Raw genomic sequence first — 17,080 nt, forward strand, 5'->3', positions numbered from 1 at the left:
GTAGCAGTAGGTGAACCAGAGTCCAGGTTCTCGCTCAGACAGAAGTCAATTCTGCTTGTAACCAACCTCTCAAAGCATTATACACCCTCAGTCTATGTGGCAAGAGCCAGATGGCAAAAAGGCAGCGTAGTACATAGCGGGTGACATTAACTAAGGTATATGAAATACTACAACACATGAAAAAATTTTACAACAGCATACTTTCTTTATATTCTAAACCAAGAGCTTCCTATCTCTATTAAGTTGACCTGGGGTAGAACTGGAGTAGTGATTCCACCATATAATGCTGTATAATTGCATGTCTCTGCCTTATTACCATAACCTTGGAGTCCAGCCACCGTCAATTTGTCATGCATGTAACAATATGCAAATCTTAACTTCCACATTCAGAAACACCACCTCCACCCCACAAGATTCTCCCCAAAACATCCAAATGGAGATAACATGGAACTTAATACAAAAAAAAATCACTAGGCCAGGTAGCATCTAGGAATAGAGTACAGTCATTTTGTTCTTGAAACACACATAAAAGTTGTTGGTGAACGCCGCAGGCCAGACAGCATCTGTTGGAAGAGGTACAGTCAACGTTTCCGGCTGAGACCCTCCATCAGGACTAACTGAAAGAAGAGCTAGTAAGAGATTTGAAAGTGGGAGGGGGAGGGGGAGATCCAAAATGATAGAAGACAAGAGGGGGAGGGATGGAGCCAAGAGCTGGACAGTTGATTGGCAAAAGGGATATGAGAGGATCATGGGACAGGAGGCCTAGGGAGAAAGGGGGAGGGGGGAAAGCCCAGAGGATGGGCAAGGGGTATAGTGAGAGGGAAAGAGGGAGAAAAAGAATGTGTGTATATAAATAAATAACGGATGGGGTATGAGGGGGAGGGGGGGCATTAGCGGAAGCTTGAGAAGTCAATGTTCATGCCATCAGGTTGGAGGCTATCCAGATGGAATATAAGGTGTTGTTCCTCCAACCTGAGAGTGGCTTCATCTTGACAGTAGAGGAGGCCGTGGATGTTGAAGTAGTTACACAATTTCTAACACAGAGTTTTAAACCCCTGGTATTTCAGTTCTTCATTAATTAGTTTGCATAATAATGAACATAATTAAAGCAAAAACATTATATTTGAATACAGAGATGGGCACAGAACTGCAATATTGACTATCAGGTTTGGACTAGCAAGAATGCAAGTCCTGCAATTTGCAGAGAGTTCGAGGCTAGTGAATATGCAGGCAGAGGGTACAACGTGTTCTGGTGAGCCCTACAAACACTTTAGAAGATTACAGAATGAAGAGTGGAAGATAGGAGTCATATTCAGATGTGTGAAAGCTCACATCAAGGACATGCTGTGTGTACATGTGGCTTAAAGCTAACACAGAATATTCCAAGCAGGCACAGCCATGCCTGAAGAACTGTATTTGAAGTGACTGACAAGTTCTGAATTCAATGACAACTCCCAAGTTAAGTGACAGCTCCAGAAACACCCATGTCTCGAATTGGGTTACAGAGTAAACTCGAGGAGCAGTGTACAATCAATATCATAGCTAAGTAAAGCTAGCACATGTATTCTGAAAAGAACCAAAGTAAACACAGTGAACTATTAGAGAATGTATTTGCATCTCTGCGATCTGACATGTTGGGTCCAAAGGAATGGGCCAACATGAGCATTTCAAGCTTCTCTGCAAATCCACTCCTCTAAAGTAAATTTTCTTGCCCAATAACGAAGAACATATTTTTAGTATAATGGTAACTTGTATGTTTCATTATTGTAAGCAATGATTGAATGCTTGCTGAGTGAGACACTTCCCTTGTCTAACCAATTATTTTGTGCATATTTTCTGGCACCAAGGTCAAGCAACTGAAATTAATGGACAACTTTACCTTTGACCTTACTGAATGACAGCAGAGGTTTAAGCAGCTACATTAACTGCACTTATTCCCTTTCTTAGGTTTCAGAGATGTTGAGCTATTGTTGCCAATTATTTTATGCAAATTTATTCACAGAATAGCTCACACTTCCATCTTCTCAAATATATCTATTAAAATGCTTCCTGCTTTCAAACTTAGAAAATACGCTTGTAGTATTATATGTGTCTAAAGTAATTCCAAAGAAGTTTAATGCCAGAAATAAGCATGTCAACAGTTAAAATTTAATATGGATCTTATTTCTTTCTGTTTGATTGGCAGATAATTGCTTGGCTTCCAAGAGCATTTGTGTTCAAATAAAAGCTGTGGTTGAGATGCATTTATTTCATTCCATCTCCAAGATGTTTCTTCAGATAAAACGTGAGGTGTCAGGCTGATAGAATTTTACAAAATCTGCAGTCATGTGCCAAAACTACCAGGATAGATCTCAATCTTGCGCAACAGAGTGCGAGATAACACCAAACCAGCTTTTAATTTTACATCTGTTCTATTTACTTTCAGAGGGGAAAAAATGAAGATGTCAATCAGACTGTTGATACACCAGGTATGTGGAGGATGAGGGTGGCTGTTTTTTTGGGGGGGGGGGGTAGGGAGAGAGGCTGAAAAGAACAACAGCGGTAATGAAGGGGTGAACAACAAGTCATAGCAAAAGAAAATTGTGATAATTGTTCAAAAAACTACAAATTAAGCACAGGAAATGGTGGAAACACAGCCTGTCATGTGGCATCTGTGCAACAACAAAGTTGACCTATTTTGGATCAAAGAGTACGCCTCTCCTGTCCTACATCTTCACATGCTGCCTGACCTGCTGAACCTTTCCAGCATTATGTTTTTATTTTAGGTTTCTTATGTCTACAGTTTTTCTTTATTTTCATCTTAAAGTGGAAAATAGCTTAGGAATCAAAACAGAATTACTGGAAATACTTACTAGATAAGGCAGCATCTGAAACAAATTATAATTTGTCTCCCCATAGTTGTTTAATCCATTGAATATACAGTGGAATACAAAAGTTTGGGCACCTCGGTCAGAATTTCTGTTACTGTGAATAGCTAAGTGAGTAGAAGATGAACTGATCTCCAAAAGTCATAAAGTTAAAGATGAAACATTTTTTTCAACATTTTAAGCAAGATTAGGTATTATTTTTGTTTTGTACAATTTTAGAGTGAAAAAAGGAAAGGAGCGTCACGCAAAAGTTTGGGCACCCCAAGAGATTTGAGCTCCCAGATAACTTTTACTAAGGTCTCAGACCTTAATTAGCCTGTTAGGGCTATGGCTTGCTCACAGTCATTGTTAGGAAAGGCCAGGTGATGCAAATTTCAAAGCTTTATAAATACCCTGACTCCTCAAACATTGTCCCAACAATCAGCAGCCATGAGCACCTCTAAGCAGCTGCCTCGCACTCTGAAAATTAGAATGAACAATGCCCACAAAGCAGGAGAAGGCGATAAGAAGATAGCAAAGAGTTTTCAGGTAGCTGTTTCCTCAGTTCATAATGTAATTAAGAAATGGCAGTTAACAGGAACGGTGGAGGTTGTTGAGGTCTGGAAGACCAAGAAAACTTTGAGAGAACTGCCTGTAGGATTGCTAGAAAGGCAAATAAAGACCCCCATTTGACTGCAAAAGACATTCAGGAAGATTTAGCAGACTCTGTAGTGGTGCACTATTCCACTGTGCGACACCTGCACAAATATGACCTTTATGGAAGCGTCATCAGAAGAAAGCCTTTCCTGTGTCCTCACCACAAAATTCAGCGTCAGAAGTTTGCAAAGGAACATCTAAACACGCCTGATGCATTTTGGAAACAAGTACTGTGTACTGAAGTTAAAATAGAACTTTTTGGCAGCAGTGAGCAAAGGTATGTTTGGAGAAAAAAGGGTGCAGTATTTCATGTAAAGAACCCCTCTCCAACTGTTAAGCATGGGGGTGGATCGATCATGCTTTGGGCTTGTGTTGCAGGCAGTGGCACAGGGAACATTTCACTGGTAAAGGGAAGAATGAATTCAATTAAATACCAGCAAATTCTGGAAGCAAATATCACACCGTCTGTAAAAAAAGCTGAAGTTGAAAACAGGATGGCTTCTACAACAGGATAATGATCCTAAACACACTTCAAAATCCACAATGGACTACCTCAAGAGGCGCAAGCTGAAGGTTTTGCCATGGCCCTCACAGTCCCCTGACCTAAACATCATCGAGAATCTGTGGATAGACCTCAAAAAAGCAGTGCATGCAAGACAGCCCAAGAATCTCACAGAACTGGAAGCCTTTTGCAATGAAGAATGAGTGAAAATCCCCCAAACAAGAATTGAAAGACTCTTAGCTGGCTACAGAAAGCATTTACAAGCTGAGATACAAAGGGGGTGTTACTAAGTACTGAACATGCAGGGTGCCCAAACTTTTGTTTCGGGCCCTTTTCCTTGTTATTTTGAAACTGTAAAAGATGGAAATAAAAAAGTAATCTTGTTTAAAATATTAAAGAAACATGTCATCTTTAACTTTATGCCTTTTGGAAATCAGGTCATCTTCTACTCACTTAACTATTCACAGTAACAGAAATTTTGACCGGGGTGCCCAAACTTTTGCATGCCACTGTATATATGTTTTTTACAGAATATTTTGCTTTTGATTACAAAGCAATCACCTGATGTTGAAGTGAGTATTGTGTAGTCAATGAATGAAGGTATACTAAATTGAATACAATTGAATTCGTGCTTTACACAGGTCAAGCTATTTAGAGCAGGATAATGGAACTGCATTATTACCAATCTGTTCTTGCATGGGTAGGTGCCATGGAAAGATTTACACAACAGCACAGTCAAAACACATTTCTGTTTCAGAATGGATATATGCAATAGTCTATCTTTTTCATTATTCTTTTGACTCAGAATCACTGTAAAGCTAAGCAACAGTTATTTGAAAAGCAACTTTCACAAGGACTTAAACGCAATTGAATTGTTTGTTCACCACCACAGGATACATCAGCAAAGAGAAAGTATTAAAGCCACACAATTTTTCTTTCTCACATGGGAGTCTTAGGTTGTTGCATTATTCACCCCAATGGAAATGAAGATGTTGACAATTAGGCAGCATTGAAAAACATACTTAATAACCAAGTTGATTGCAAATTCCTCAATATACAAACCTTAGATTACGATAAAAGATGCTGTCCTTAAGGCACATCAAGTTGTACACTTTTTCCAGTATTTCAATTTGGAGTTTATTTTTGCAATTGTGTGTTTCAGACCTTACAAAACAAGAACAAGGTCACAGTCACGTTCTAGTTTTATTACAACTGACCTGCAGGCAAGAGTATAGAACTATTATATGAATATTTAAGATTCCATTTATAATGTTTTAAATATAGGAAGAAGTCAAACCAGTATACAGGATAAGAAATATCCACGAGCTCTGTAAAATAATGCTATGGTGATGTTACTCAGCGAGCTCCATTTTCACAGACAAGTAAGGCGATATCCCTGCACATCAGCTTTGATATTTTTATACATTTTCTATGATACAGGAAAGAGAAATTAACCAAAGTTCACAATGTACAGTTCTTAGTCTATTTTCACAGTTTGTGACCATTATACACCTTTTTAAAGATACACTGTAATATATTCCTCACCCTTAATAGATAATAATCTAAGATTAATATACGTATAAACTGCCAATTTTACAGGCATTCCACTCGAGAAGTTTGAAGAAGTCTCTTGACTTTTTTTTTTAAAAATCAAGTTAATTTCTCCACCAGTAGAATTGAACACAATGAACTGAGATGGGAGGTTGAGGGAAGGGGAAGCATGTCTTAAATTATGAAAGGAGGATAGAGGAACAAAAATTTTGCATATTTTTTAAAACTTTAGTGACATTTTGATTTACAAAGGAGACGCTTATTGGGTTTACTTGTCCATTACAAAAGCTATCACCTGTCCTCAAACAAAACTAACATTCTCTCCACAGATGTTGGTATGAAAAATAGAATCTTACAAGGAACCCTTTCTTGTATAGCGCAAGTCCTGATTCATGTGTAGCTAAAATTAAAACTTTTTTTAATAATTATCTGAAACAATAAAATTCTTCCAGACTTGCAGCCCCTCTGGAGCTGGGTACTCACAACGATGTCAAACTAAATGGAAGACTCTGCACCTAACATCCAAACAGTTTAATTTATTTCTCTTACCATTAAATTGTATTTTCCTCATCAGACAAGTACAACCAATAATTAAACACATAGCCAAATGGTGTCAATATACTACTGATAAACCTGGAGGACTTTTCGTTTCTCGAAGTTTTCAGCAGTCACAGGTATACATTTATTTTTGCATAAATAATTTGCCATAAAAAATAGCACGTTGAGCCACAGTATGAGCTGTCGGTGGGCAACATTTAAGTACATCACTGCTAGGTGCTCACTGCATAATCCATATATAGCCTGCTTTAGTCTAAAATCCTAAGACATCAATGTGTACATTTACAGACTGATAAACAGGAAAACATTTGTTGCTTCAATCCAGCTTATTTTTTTTCCCAGCATGCTTTACTCAAAGCATGCTGGTCAAAGTTACATGATAGCCCAGTGTCTTTACTGCAGATTTTAATAGTCAATTAAACAACTTTTCTCAGATGAGTTGGCCAATTTTCTCAATGGTTACAGCTAATAGACAATGAATGTCATCAAACTCAAATTAAAGTTTGATTTTAGGGGAATAAGTCAGCTTTTTTGCATCAAACCTTTCCTGTATCAATTTTGTTTTCATTGCAAACCTCAGTCCACACTTTTTTTGGTGAAAGACATGCTGTTCAATTTTGCACTTATTTAAAAAAAATCATTTAAACTTTATTAACAGTAAAATACAGATGAATTCATTCCTCCATGATATACACTAACTATAAAGCAACAGAATTAAAATCAGTAAATCTATTGCACTTTGTTGAGCAAAATTCAAACTTGCTTGACTGCACTGGAATATTGTTCGAAGTATCCTGTTCATGTCGAGGTTTCCTTTCACTGAAGACAAAGCAGAATTCTCAGAGTCCTTGAGGGTGCTGCCTAAAATATTCTATGCAATGGAGGGAAAAGCTAGTCCAAGACAGTCTTTCCAAAATTGTACTGTGATAATGCTGCCAGCATTTGTTCTTCTATTTGTATTGAGTCAACTCCTTTTTTCACGCTCTTCCCAGCGGTGGCTAAGCAATGTCCCAGCAATTTTCTGATTTCTGAATACCCTCCAACGTTTATACCAAAAAGGCAATAAATATTTCAGGTCCAGTAAAATTCTTGTGATGACTTGGATACAATGAGAAGGATGCTTCGAATGGACAATTGTGGGCAGACACAAGGAAAATGGAATAACCAATTTTTATTGCACTGTTTGAGCAAGTTAAAAATAGAAACACTGCAATGTGTCATAAAACAAATCTTTACACCTTGATTTCTCTCAGCCGTTTTAAGGCCATCTTTTCAGCAGCAAAATTAATCAACGTACATTGGGGAAACAGGAGTAGGGGGCATTTGATCCAAGATTTTGCTAACATAACTTGCCACGTCCACCCTGCGCTCCTCATACATCGAGATGAAAGAATGTTTCTGAAATGAGAACAGTAACATATTTTGGATGTATACATCACATCTCTCCAGAATTAGGTTACCAGCAAGTTCATGATTTGATCTCTCAACAAGCTTTCATTACTACGAGGGGTGATTGATAAGTTCGTGGCCTAGGGTAGGAGGAGTCAATTTTAGAAAACATAGCACATTTATTTTTCACCATAGTCTCCTCCTACATTTACACACTTAGTCCAGCGGTCCTGGAGCATACGCATCCCTTCTTTGTAGAAGTTGGCGTCTTGGACCTCCAGAAAGTGGTCCACAACAAGGGCGATTGATAAGTTCGTGGCCTAAGATAGAAGGAGATAAGTTATACAGCTCTTGTTACATGCACATGCAGTTCAACTCTGAGTGAAAATGCAGAAAGTTTGAAGTTAATAACTCATCTCCTTCTACCCTAGGCCACAAACTTATCAATTACCCCTGCTGTGGACCACTTTCTGGAGGTCCAAGACGCTGACTTCTACAAAGAAGGGATCCGTATGCTCCATGACAGCTGGACTAAGTGTGTAAATGCAGGAAGGGACTGTGTTGAAAAATAAATGTGCTAGGTTTTCCAAAATTGACTCCTTCTACCATAGGCCACGAACTTATCAATCACCCCTCACATTTTGCAAACAAAATAAATATACCAATTTGCAAGCTTTTAATACTAGACTTCTCCATTGAGCATCAAACCATTAACTTTGCAAAGCTATATAGTCCAGATAGCAAATGCAAGAGCTGGAGCATGGTTTACTATTTGAGTTTCAGAACAGTTTTACCAAAGTGAAGTCTTAAAATGTTAAATCAGAAGATTTACTTGAAATAAAATTGATCAGAATGTAATTTATAGCAGCATGCAGCAAGAAACTTAAAGTGGAAAGGAACTACAAACCAGGAGCTGGAACTGAGAATATTTGTATCAATAAAATCATAAAAAGATAATGCACACATCCTTCAGCACATAGTGCCTAACTAACTTTCTAAATCATCCCAGCCTTACCACTCTCTTGCCTTTCTCCCCACAGCCCTTAGAATACTTGCTCAACTATTTAATAACTCACTGAAAGTTCTACCACTGGATCTATTTTTATCACCATCTTGGGTCATTGGTATCAAATCCTAATGTCTTATGTTCAAAAAAGAAATTTTCATCTTAACTCTAGTCCTTTTGCAGACCTTCGGTAAGTACCTTCTGAGAACTGACCCCTTTATTTCCTATATACTTTAGTCATAGAATCACAGAGCATGAAAATAGGTCCTTTAGCCACAAAGTGCATGCTACCGTCCAACCACCCCTTTACGCTAACCCTTTTATTCCATCCCTCTCACATTCTTTTTAATTCCCTCTATGATTCTACTGCTCACCTACACACCAGGGCAACGCAGTGGTTAATTAACACTAACTCACACTTTATAAAAATGAAAACCCTTGGTTAATTTTGAACAGTTAAAAATTCAGAAGATGCTGGAAACACTTAACTGATGAGACAGAACTGAAGGATATTCAGCCTCAAACTCTTTCCATAGAAGGTACATAATTTGTTGTATTTGTGGTAGTTTATTGTTTTTATTTCAGAAATGGAGTATCAGCTGATTTTTGATTTACATATCTTTTCTTAACCCTGACTATGCAAGCCTCGAGTTGTCCAATGTCATCAAACCCTTTTGCTTTAACTTCTCTGCAAACTCTCCCTCAAGTTCAGTGTCTAGAACTGCACAGAAACTAAATCTGTTTCTTACTCACTGATTTACAAAGGTTTCACAGAACATTCTACTTTGGACATACATATCTGTTTAGTTTAGTTCACTGACTTACTTAAAAAACAAAAGATTGTCAACACATCATGACACTACAAGATTTGTCCACACACAATCCCATCTCTCTGCTACAGCATATTAAAATTTCAGTCTATGCTGCCTCTCATTGTTGTCCCCAAAATCAAGCACCTCACGTTGCTCACTTCACCAGACTAATTACCTTTACTGTCTGCCCACCTACCTATCCTCCACAAGTACAGACTTTGTCCTCAATATTCAAGCTTGGATCATTAACATAAGGAACATGAGTCGTGGTCTAAATACTAATCCTTGAGATCAGAGTGCGAGATTAACGACAGAATCATCTATACTATTCTGCTATGGAAAAAGGCTATTAACCATTACTGCTTCCTGTTCCTTAATTTGCATCCACCCTTTTCCTCTCAGTAGTCCAGCTCTATAATGCAATTTTATAATATTTATTCAATGAATACATTATTTTCTCAATCTACACTAAAGATCTTGGCATGAAAAATATTCAAAATAGAAATCTATAAAAGATGTAAACAAAATAGAAATTATTAAATCAAATATGCACATATTCTCTCCCCACAGATTCTGAGAGGAATACATGGTTATAGAGTCCAAGCCAATGATCAAATACCCAACTGCACAAATACCATTGAATTTTGCCATCATTCCTCTCAACTACCTTAAGATATTGTCACTTTAAATATACATTAGGGACAATTTGTAATGGCATATTAACTTAATTTGTATATTTTTGGATGTGGGAAGCTACAGGATCACAGGAGCAAAATGCAAGCTTCAGAGAGATAGCAGAGGTTGCTGCGGAAACTGGATTACTGGAGTCATGAGACAGCAGCAACAGCAGCTGTTTAACAGTTCTATGCATGCTGTCTCTTACAAATAGGAGCATTTTGCTTGACACTCAAAAAGTGGTATGGGCACCAATTTGTAAAAGGTTGTGCAAAACTTTCTGGAATTTGTGGCTATTGGTATTTTTCAGCAAAATGCTGCGCAAGATAATTGAAGAAAATCTAATGGCTATAGATATGGTAAATGCACCTCTGCTATAACTACTAAAGTAAAAACTGTAGAAACATTCATCACTTCATGCATGGTTGTGAAAGGCACAAAGATTTTAAATTCATTGACTTTCAATGATTAACTAGCCACAATAATGCACAGAAAAGGTAGCAGAGGGTTTGATGAATTTTTGTTTTACTTGGGATAAAGTGATTTGGAAAAGGATATTGATGAAATGATTAAAGGACTTGCAGAAGCTAATTCTATTAGCATAACAGCTGACTTGGCAAAGAGTTATTGTGAGTATCTACTTGTAGGAAAGTTTAAATTTGCATGGTGGGAAATAATGGAGAAACATCAAGAGTTCTAGGTCACCATTTTCCTTTAAGGGTAAAAGTTGGGGTAGCAAGTACAGGGAACTCTGGATGTTGAGGAATATTGAGAGTTTAATACATAAAAAAAGCAGAGAGAACTAATGACAGGGGAGGCCCAAAGTAATAAAAAGTGTAAGGTGGTGCTTAAATTTGAAAGGCTAAGCTGGGTCATAAAGATTAAAGCAGACAAGTTTAACTTAATTAAATCTGAAGGCATTGACAACAGGCACAATTATGTGCTTGGATCTAAAAAGGTTTAGAGGTCTCAAATAAATACTTTTCATTGGTATACACAAAAGAACCATAATTCAGTGAAGAAGTTAGTCTTGTGGAGGACTTTATAAATGAAATAACTCAATGTCTTCTCAGGCTTTAAAGTGCATCGAGCACTGGACTGCATGGGATATATTCCAGGCTGTCATAGGAGATAAAGGGGAAAGATTGTTGGGGCTCTTGCTGAAAACATGCTGCCAGTCAGAAGGTAACAGATGTGGTAGCAATCCAAGAAGTCAGCACATGTAGAGCCCTTAAGAAAGGCAGCAGGCAAAAGCCTGGAAACTATAGACCTGTGAGCCCAGTGGCAAGACAGATACTGGGAAAAAAATTCTTAGAGGGAGGATTAATGATCACTTGGACAGGCAGAGATTAATGAAAGACTGCAATATGGTTTTCATGAGGGCAAATCCTGACTGACAAACTTTAGGTTGAAGAGTTAACAAAGAGTTTTGATAAGGACAGGACAGTTGATTTTGATTTCGAGATGGGAGTGAGGTCTTTGACAGGGTCCCACCTGGGAGACTGGCTTAATGGTTCAAGCTCACAGAATTCAAAAGCGGCTTGGCAAAGGAAGATACAAGGATGATTTTGTGATTGGATGCCTCTGACTAGTGGTGTCCCACAAGAATCGATGCTGGGACCCTTCCTATTAGTAACAGAACATTAAAGACTTTGCAGTGGATGTAAAAGGCACAATCAGTAAGCTTGCTAATTACATTGAGATTAGTGAGGCTGATAATTGTGTGGAAGACAGCTTTAGGCAGAGACAATGATATATTGGTGAAATGGGCAGAATAATGGCTGATGGAGCCTAATTCAGATAAATGCAAGGTGATGCATTATGGATTTGAGGGAGCTCTGAGGAACTGATGGGCTTTGGAGTACCATATGTCCTTGAAGGTGGTAGTGGACGTCCTGTAGGTAACAGGGTTAGGAAGGCACATGGGGTACTGGCCTTCATTAGTAACAACACTGAATACAGATGTAGGGAGGTTATGCTACAACTTAAAAATAAAAACATTTGGTCAGACCTCAGCTTGGCTCCTGCCTGCAGTTCTGGTCCTCATGCTATAGGAAGAATATGATAGTGCCGGAGAGGATACAGAGGACATTCAAAAGCTATTCACAAAGAACTTTGCGAGGGAAGGAGCACCTCATTAGACTGGAGAAGCTGGATCTGTTCTTCCCTGGAGCTAAAGAGTGGCATGTCTGAGGTATATAAAATTGTGAAGGGTATAGATAAGCAAAGACTGCAGGAAGCCTATATCAAAGGATCAGGGCTAGCTAAGGCTCAAAGACAGATTTAAAATATGGAGAAAGATTTAGAGGAGGTACAAAGGGGACTTAATGAACAAGTGAGCGATGAGCACCTGGAATCCACTGCCTGAGAGTATGGCTGAAACTGGGTCACTAACAGCATTTATGTGTCCAGGTAAACACTTAAATAGCCTGGGCATTTAAGGGATATAACAAGTGATGGGAGATGGGACTAATACAGAAGGGTATCCACTGGTCTGTGTGAACAAATTTGACCAAATGGCCTGTTCCATGCTGTATAGCTATATGACCTTACCAACTGAATAATGTTGTCTCTTGAAATTTTATTAAACACTCTCAATTCATAATCCTTGCCAGCTAGCATCTTACAAATGGCTCAAATAAAGTGTCAACTTCAAACCTAATACTTCTGTTAAATTGTGTCTGATCACTCTCCTGAAGTATCTTCAGACTTTTAAACATAGAAACTAGTAATAAATGTGAGTTAGTCACTAGCCAAATAAAATTATTACTTTCTGAGAATTTTAATAGGCATCTCCTGAGAAAATAAAATTTGAAAAGTTTGGTTTAATAAGATTCTCATGTGCCTTTAAGAGAATAATGGTATTGCACAAGATGTCTCATGTCTAGAATTAAAACTAAGATTATGGTTATTGCAATGGTTCTCTAATTCATTATCATCATGCTTTCTCTAAGAGTTGTGTTGTTTTTCAGATTAGGACTGAACTGAGACAGAGACTATGTGCAAATGGCTTCCGTATTAACAATCTTAAATATGCAACATTATAGATGAAATGAAACAGATGTTGGCATCAACAACCTGAAATCAGAATTTTAAAAAGGACAAAAGTATAAACACTGCTATCAGTGGAGATCATTCAATATTTTAAAAACATGTATGCAAAGAATACATAAAAATATTAGCTACAGTTAAAACAAATGAAAAGTTTTGGCAAAAGTTATGAATTAACAAACTGAACTCACCAGAAGCTCTTTATACTTTGGCCTTTTGGACTCATCCTTTGTAAGGCTGAAAGAGACAGATGATAAATTAAATATACAGATGAACGGAGGTAACAGCTTCAAATGGAAGCTCGGTAGCATAGGGGGTTTTAACTGATTCCCTCCTCTCTTCATGAAAATTCTTCCCTCCCCCTTTGAAGGTAATAATTTTGCCTCTTCAAGATTAGCACGTCTATATCGCTACCATAATTTGTCAAGAAAGCCATCCTCCATGTTCATGATCAAGAATATGTTGACAGGTTACGGAGAAATAAAGTAGGTTCTTTGACAGCTCCGCTGAAACAAGTTGCTACGAGGAACTGGAAGATAAGTGTAGTGTGTTTAAGGAATGATATGCTCCCAAGATTCATATCTGGACATATTATTTCCTTCATCAGAACTTAGCAGTTTCTTATTTTATTAGGATAGCAACTTTACTGCATGGGCCACAGCAATTCAGACCCAAGAATGATCCATCTACCAGCGCATCTAATTTACCAAATTGATTTGTGCTTATTGGGGCAACCTACGCAGAGTGCTAAAATATTACAAGGCAACTTGTTTTCCTTTTGGAATATTTCCAGTTTTTGTATCTTCCTTAACCAATGGAATGGATAGTACAATGAGATTGACAGCAATTCTTTATTCAGACATCAGGAAAAGACACCAGCTGAAAATGGCAGCTGTTCAGAAAAGCTGAACTGATATGAACCCCAACTCTTCTCCACAATGTCCCATGCTAAGAAAACACACACAATTGAGAGTACAGAAACAAGAGGTTTTCCTAAAATAAAAATTCTATATTTCTATATTAAGTATGATTGGTCAGTGGTGATGTTTAAGAATGGATTATAGATAAATGGAGGCCCCACTTGCAAATCTCTTACTATCTCTTCTTTCAGTTAGTCCTGACGAAGGATCTCGGCCTGAAATGTCCACTGCTTCTTCCTATGGATGTTGTCTGGCCTGTTGAATTTAAATCTTCAACAAGTTTTGCAGATAATCATTGAAAATAAACTGGTAATGAAATATACACTCTATAAGATCAGCTTGAATTGAATATTCTTCTTGTGTATATGGCCTGTTACACAACAATGCTATTAATAAAAACGCTGGAGACGGGAGCTACATTTCATGGTTCTTTACTGGCAGAATCTGAACTCGACACACACACATACAGATCAACATGCGCTTAATAGCGCATGCTCAATAAGTGCCTTATAGCACATGCTACGACGTGTTACTACAACATAAAGTAGTCCCTTATTATAACGTAGGCCATACGGTACACTCCTCCCCTTTTATTTTAATAGTGTATCAATTTTTTTTTACTGTGGCACTACGCTAAACAAATATGTTTACCCTTAACATACAACACCTACCATTAGTAACTTAATAATATCAAATTATAACAAGCCTTTTTTTTTAAACTTTTGGTCTAAGACCCATTTATAACTCAAGTCTCTGGGGGGGGGGGGGGGTCTTCTCTGCCTCTCCGGGTAATGTCTGTCCTGAAACATTTGCTTTGGGGAATGAGTCTCCACAAGTACATCAGGTGGGTCCTCAGCACTGATGACAGGCTTATCTGTAGATGAGACTGATGTGGTCAGATCAGGAGTGTTTGCTTCTATGTCCGGGGAGCCTGGGCAAAGTGTTGTTGTGTTTTTCACCTGAGCATTCAGGATTTGGTCCACATGATGTGCTTCTATGTCATGGGAGTGTGGGCAAGGTATTGTTGTGTTTTTCACCTTAGCATCCAAGATTTGGTCCACATGACGTCTCCATACTTTCTCTCCCACCTGTACCCTATACATCAGTGGCCCATCTATGACGGAAATTGCACCCGGTTGCCACTTCAGTCCAGTAATCACGTGCAAGAACTGACTGTCCCACACTGAAGCTCTAAATTGACTCAGCATTCAAGTGTTTGAACTGTCTGTTCTCCACATCACGCTGAACATCTGGTTTGAGAAGATCCATGCAGGACCGCAGGCTCCTGTTCAGAAACATCATTGCTGGAGTCTGATTAGTGGTTGCATGTACGACATTACGATAGGCAAGGAAGTTGTCTATCTTGCGTTGTAGTGGTCGATTTCCGCTGTCCATTGCCTTGATGGTTTTCTTGAATATCTGTACAAATCTTTCTGCCAAGCCACTTGTGGATCAATGGTAAGAGACAGATGTAAAGTGCTTGATTCCATTGTCCTGGAACAAAATTTTGGAATTCTTCAGAGGCAAATTGTCGTCCATTGTCTGTACAGATTTGTTCTGCTATGCCATTCCTGGCGAACATGGTCCTCAAAACTATAATGGTCTTTTCCGATGTGGTTGTCTTCATTTTGATGACCTCTGGCCATTTGGAATGTGCATCGATGGAGATTAAAAAGATGGAGTCCATGAATGGTCTAGCAAAGTCGATGTGCACTCGCTGCCATGGTGATGAGGGCACTCCCATGGATGGAGAGGGGTTTGTGGTGGTGTGTTCTGGATGTTCTGACATCCAGAGCAGATCTTGGCCAAGCCCTCAATCTGCTCATCAATTCCTGGCCACCACACATAGGCACAGGCAAGAATTTTCATCTTCACAGTACCCAGGTACCCCTTGAGCAGTTCCTCCAGCACTCTGCTGCATAGCTTGGGAGGAATCACAACTCGTGAACCACACATTAGTGTTCCCCGACACACTGACAACTGCTCCTTCCTCGCTGAGAAGGCTGGAAACAGTGTGTTACCCCACACTGGCCATCCCTTTACCGTGATGTCGTATACTTTTGACAACATCGAGTCATTGCATGTTTCCCTTTCAATGACGCTGTTTGTCACTGGTAATTTTTCGAACATTGTTGTGTGAAAGACCTCTGCTGAATCCATTTGGGTAGCTATCTCTGAAGTTGGCAGTGGTAAACATGACAAACCATCTGCGTTGCCATGTTGCTTGGTCCCCTTGTGTTCAGTGTCATACCTGTGACCGCCTAAGAAGAGACCATTGCTGTAGCCTTTGTGCTGTCATCACTGGAACACCTTTCCTTGGGTTGAATATTGACACGAGAGGCTGATGGTCAGTCAACAGAGTAAACTTTTGGTCATACACGTAGTGACTGAATTTCTTGACTCCCCACATGAGGATTAGGGCCTGTCAATCTGTGCACTGTTGCGTTCAGCTGAAGTTAGCTTTCTTGAGGCAAAGGCTATTGGTCTTTCTGAGCCATCTGGAAGCTTGTGCGATAACACAGCTCCTATCCCATGGGGCGAGGCATCACAAGCTAGTCAGATTGGTAAGGAGGGGTCAAAGTGTGTGAGCACCCCTTCTGAAGTTGAGACTTTTACTTTCTTGAAACGCTTTCTCACAGCTCTCAGTCCACTTCCATTGTGTCCCTGTCTGTAATAGTGCATTTAGTGGGTGTAGGACCGTGGATAGGTGAGGCAAGAACTTGTGGTAATAGGTCACTAGTCCAAGATAAGCTCTCAGCTGAGACACATTTTCAGGTGGTGGTGCCTTAAGCACCGCTTCTATCTTGTCTTGAGACATGTGTAAGCCATTCTTGTTGACAACATACTCACAGTATGAGATTTTCTTTTTGAAAAACTTACATTTCTGTCGATTAGCTCAGAGCCCATATTCTTGTAACCTGGTGAGTACTTGTTCAAGGTTAGAAAGATGTTCGTTGTCATCTTTGCTGGTGACAATGATGTCATCCAGGTAACACTGAGTCCCTGGAATCCCCTGCAGAACCTGGTCCATCACCCTTTGCCAGATTGCAGGAGCTGAAGCTATCCCAAACATCAACCAGTTGTACTGGTAAAGTCTTTTGTGTGTATTTATT

The 17,080-nt window shown here is 38.9% G+C and overlaps 1 protein-coding gene across 9 annotated transcripts in view; it reads right to left on the reverse strand.

The window, feature by feature from the left end:
* Nucleotides 1-5,126: 5,126 nt before the first annotated feature.
* map2k4a (mitogen-activated protein kinase kinase 4a) overlaps nt 5,127-17,080 on the reverse strand; it is a 148,304-nt gene continuing 136,350 nt past the window's right edge. For all 9 annotated transcript variants that reach the window (XM_063074251.1, XM_063074248.1, XM_063074247.1 and 6 more), the window contains 2 exons: nt 13,239-13,284; nt 5,127-7,512 (listed from right to left, as the gene is read on the reverse strand). In XM_063074251.1, coding sequence (XP_062930321.1) covers nt 7,399-7,512; nt 13,239-13,284 — 160 coding nt within the window. In that variant the 3' untranslated portion in view covers nt 5,127-7,398. The remainder of the gene's footprint in view (nt 7,513-13,238; nt 13,285-17,080) is intronic.

The sequence above is a fragment of the Mobula hypostoma genome, chromosome 22, assembly GCF_963921235.1.
Source record: "Mobula hypostoma chromosome 22, sMobHyp1.1, whole genome shotgun sequence".
Lineage (NCBI taxonomy): Eukaryota > Metazoa > Chordata > Chondrichthyes > Myliobatiformes > Myliobatidae > Mobula > Mobula hypostoma.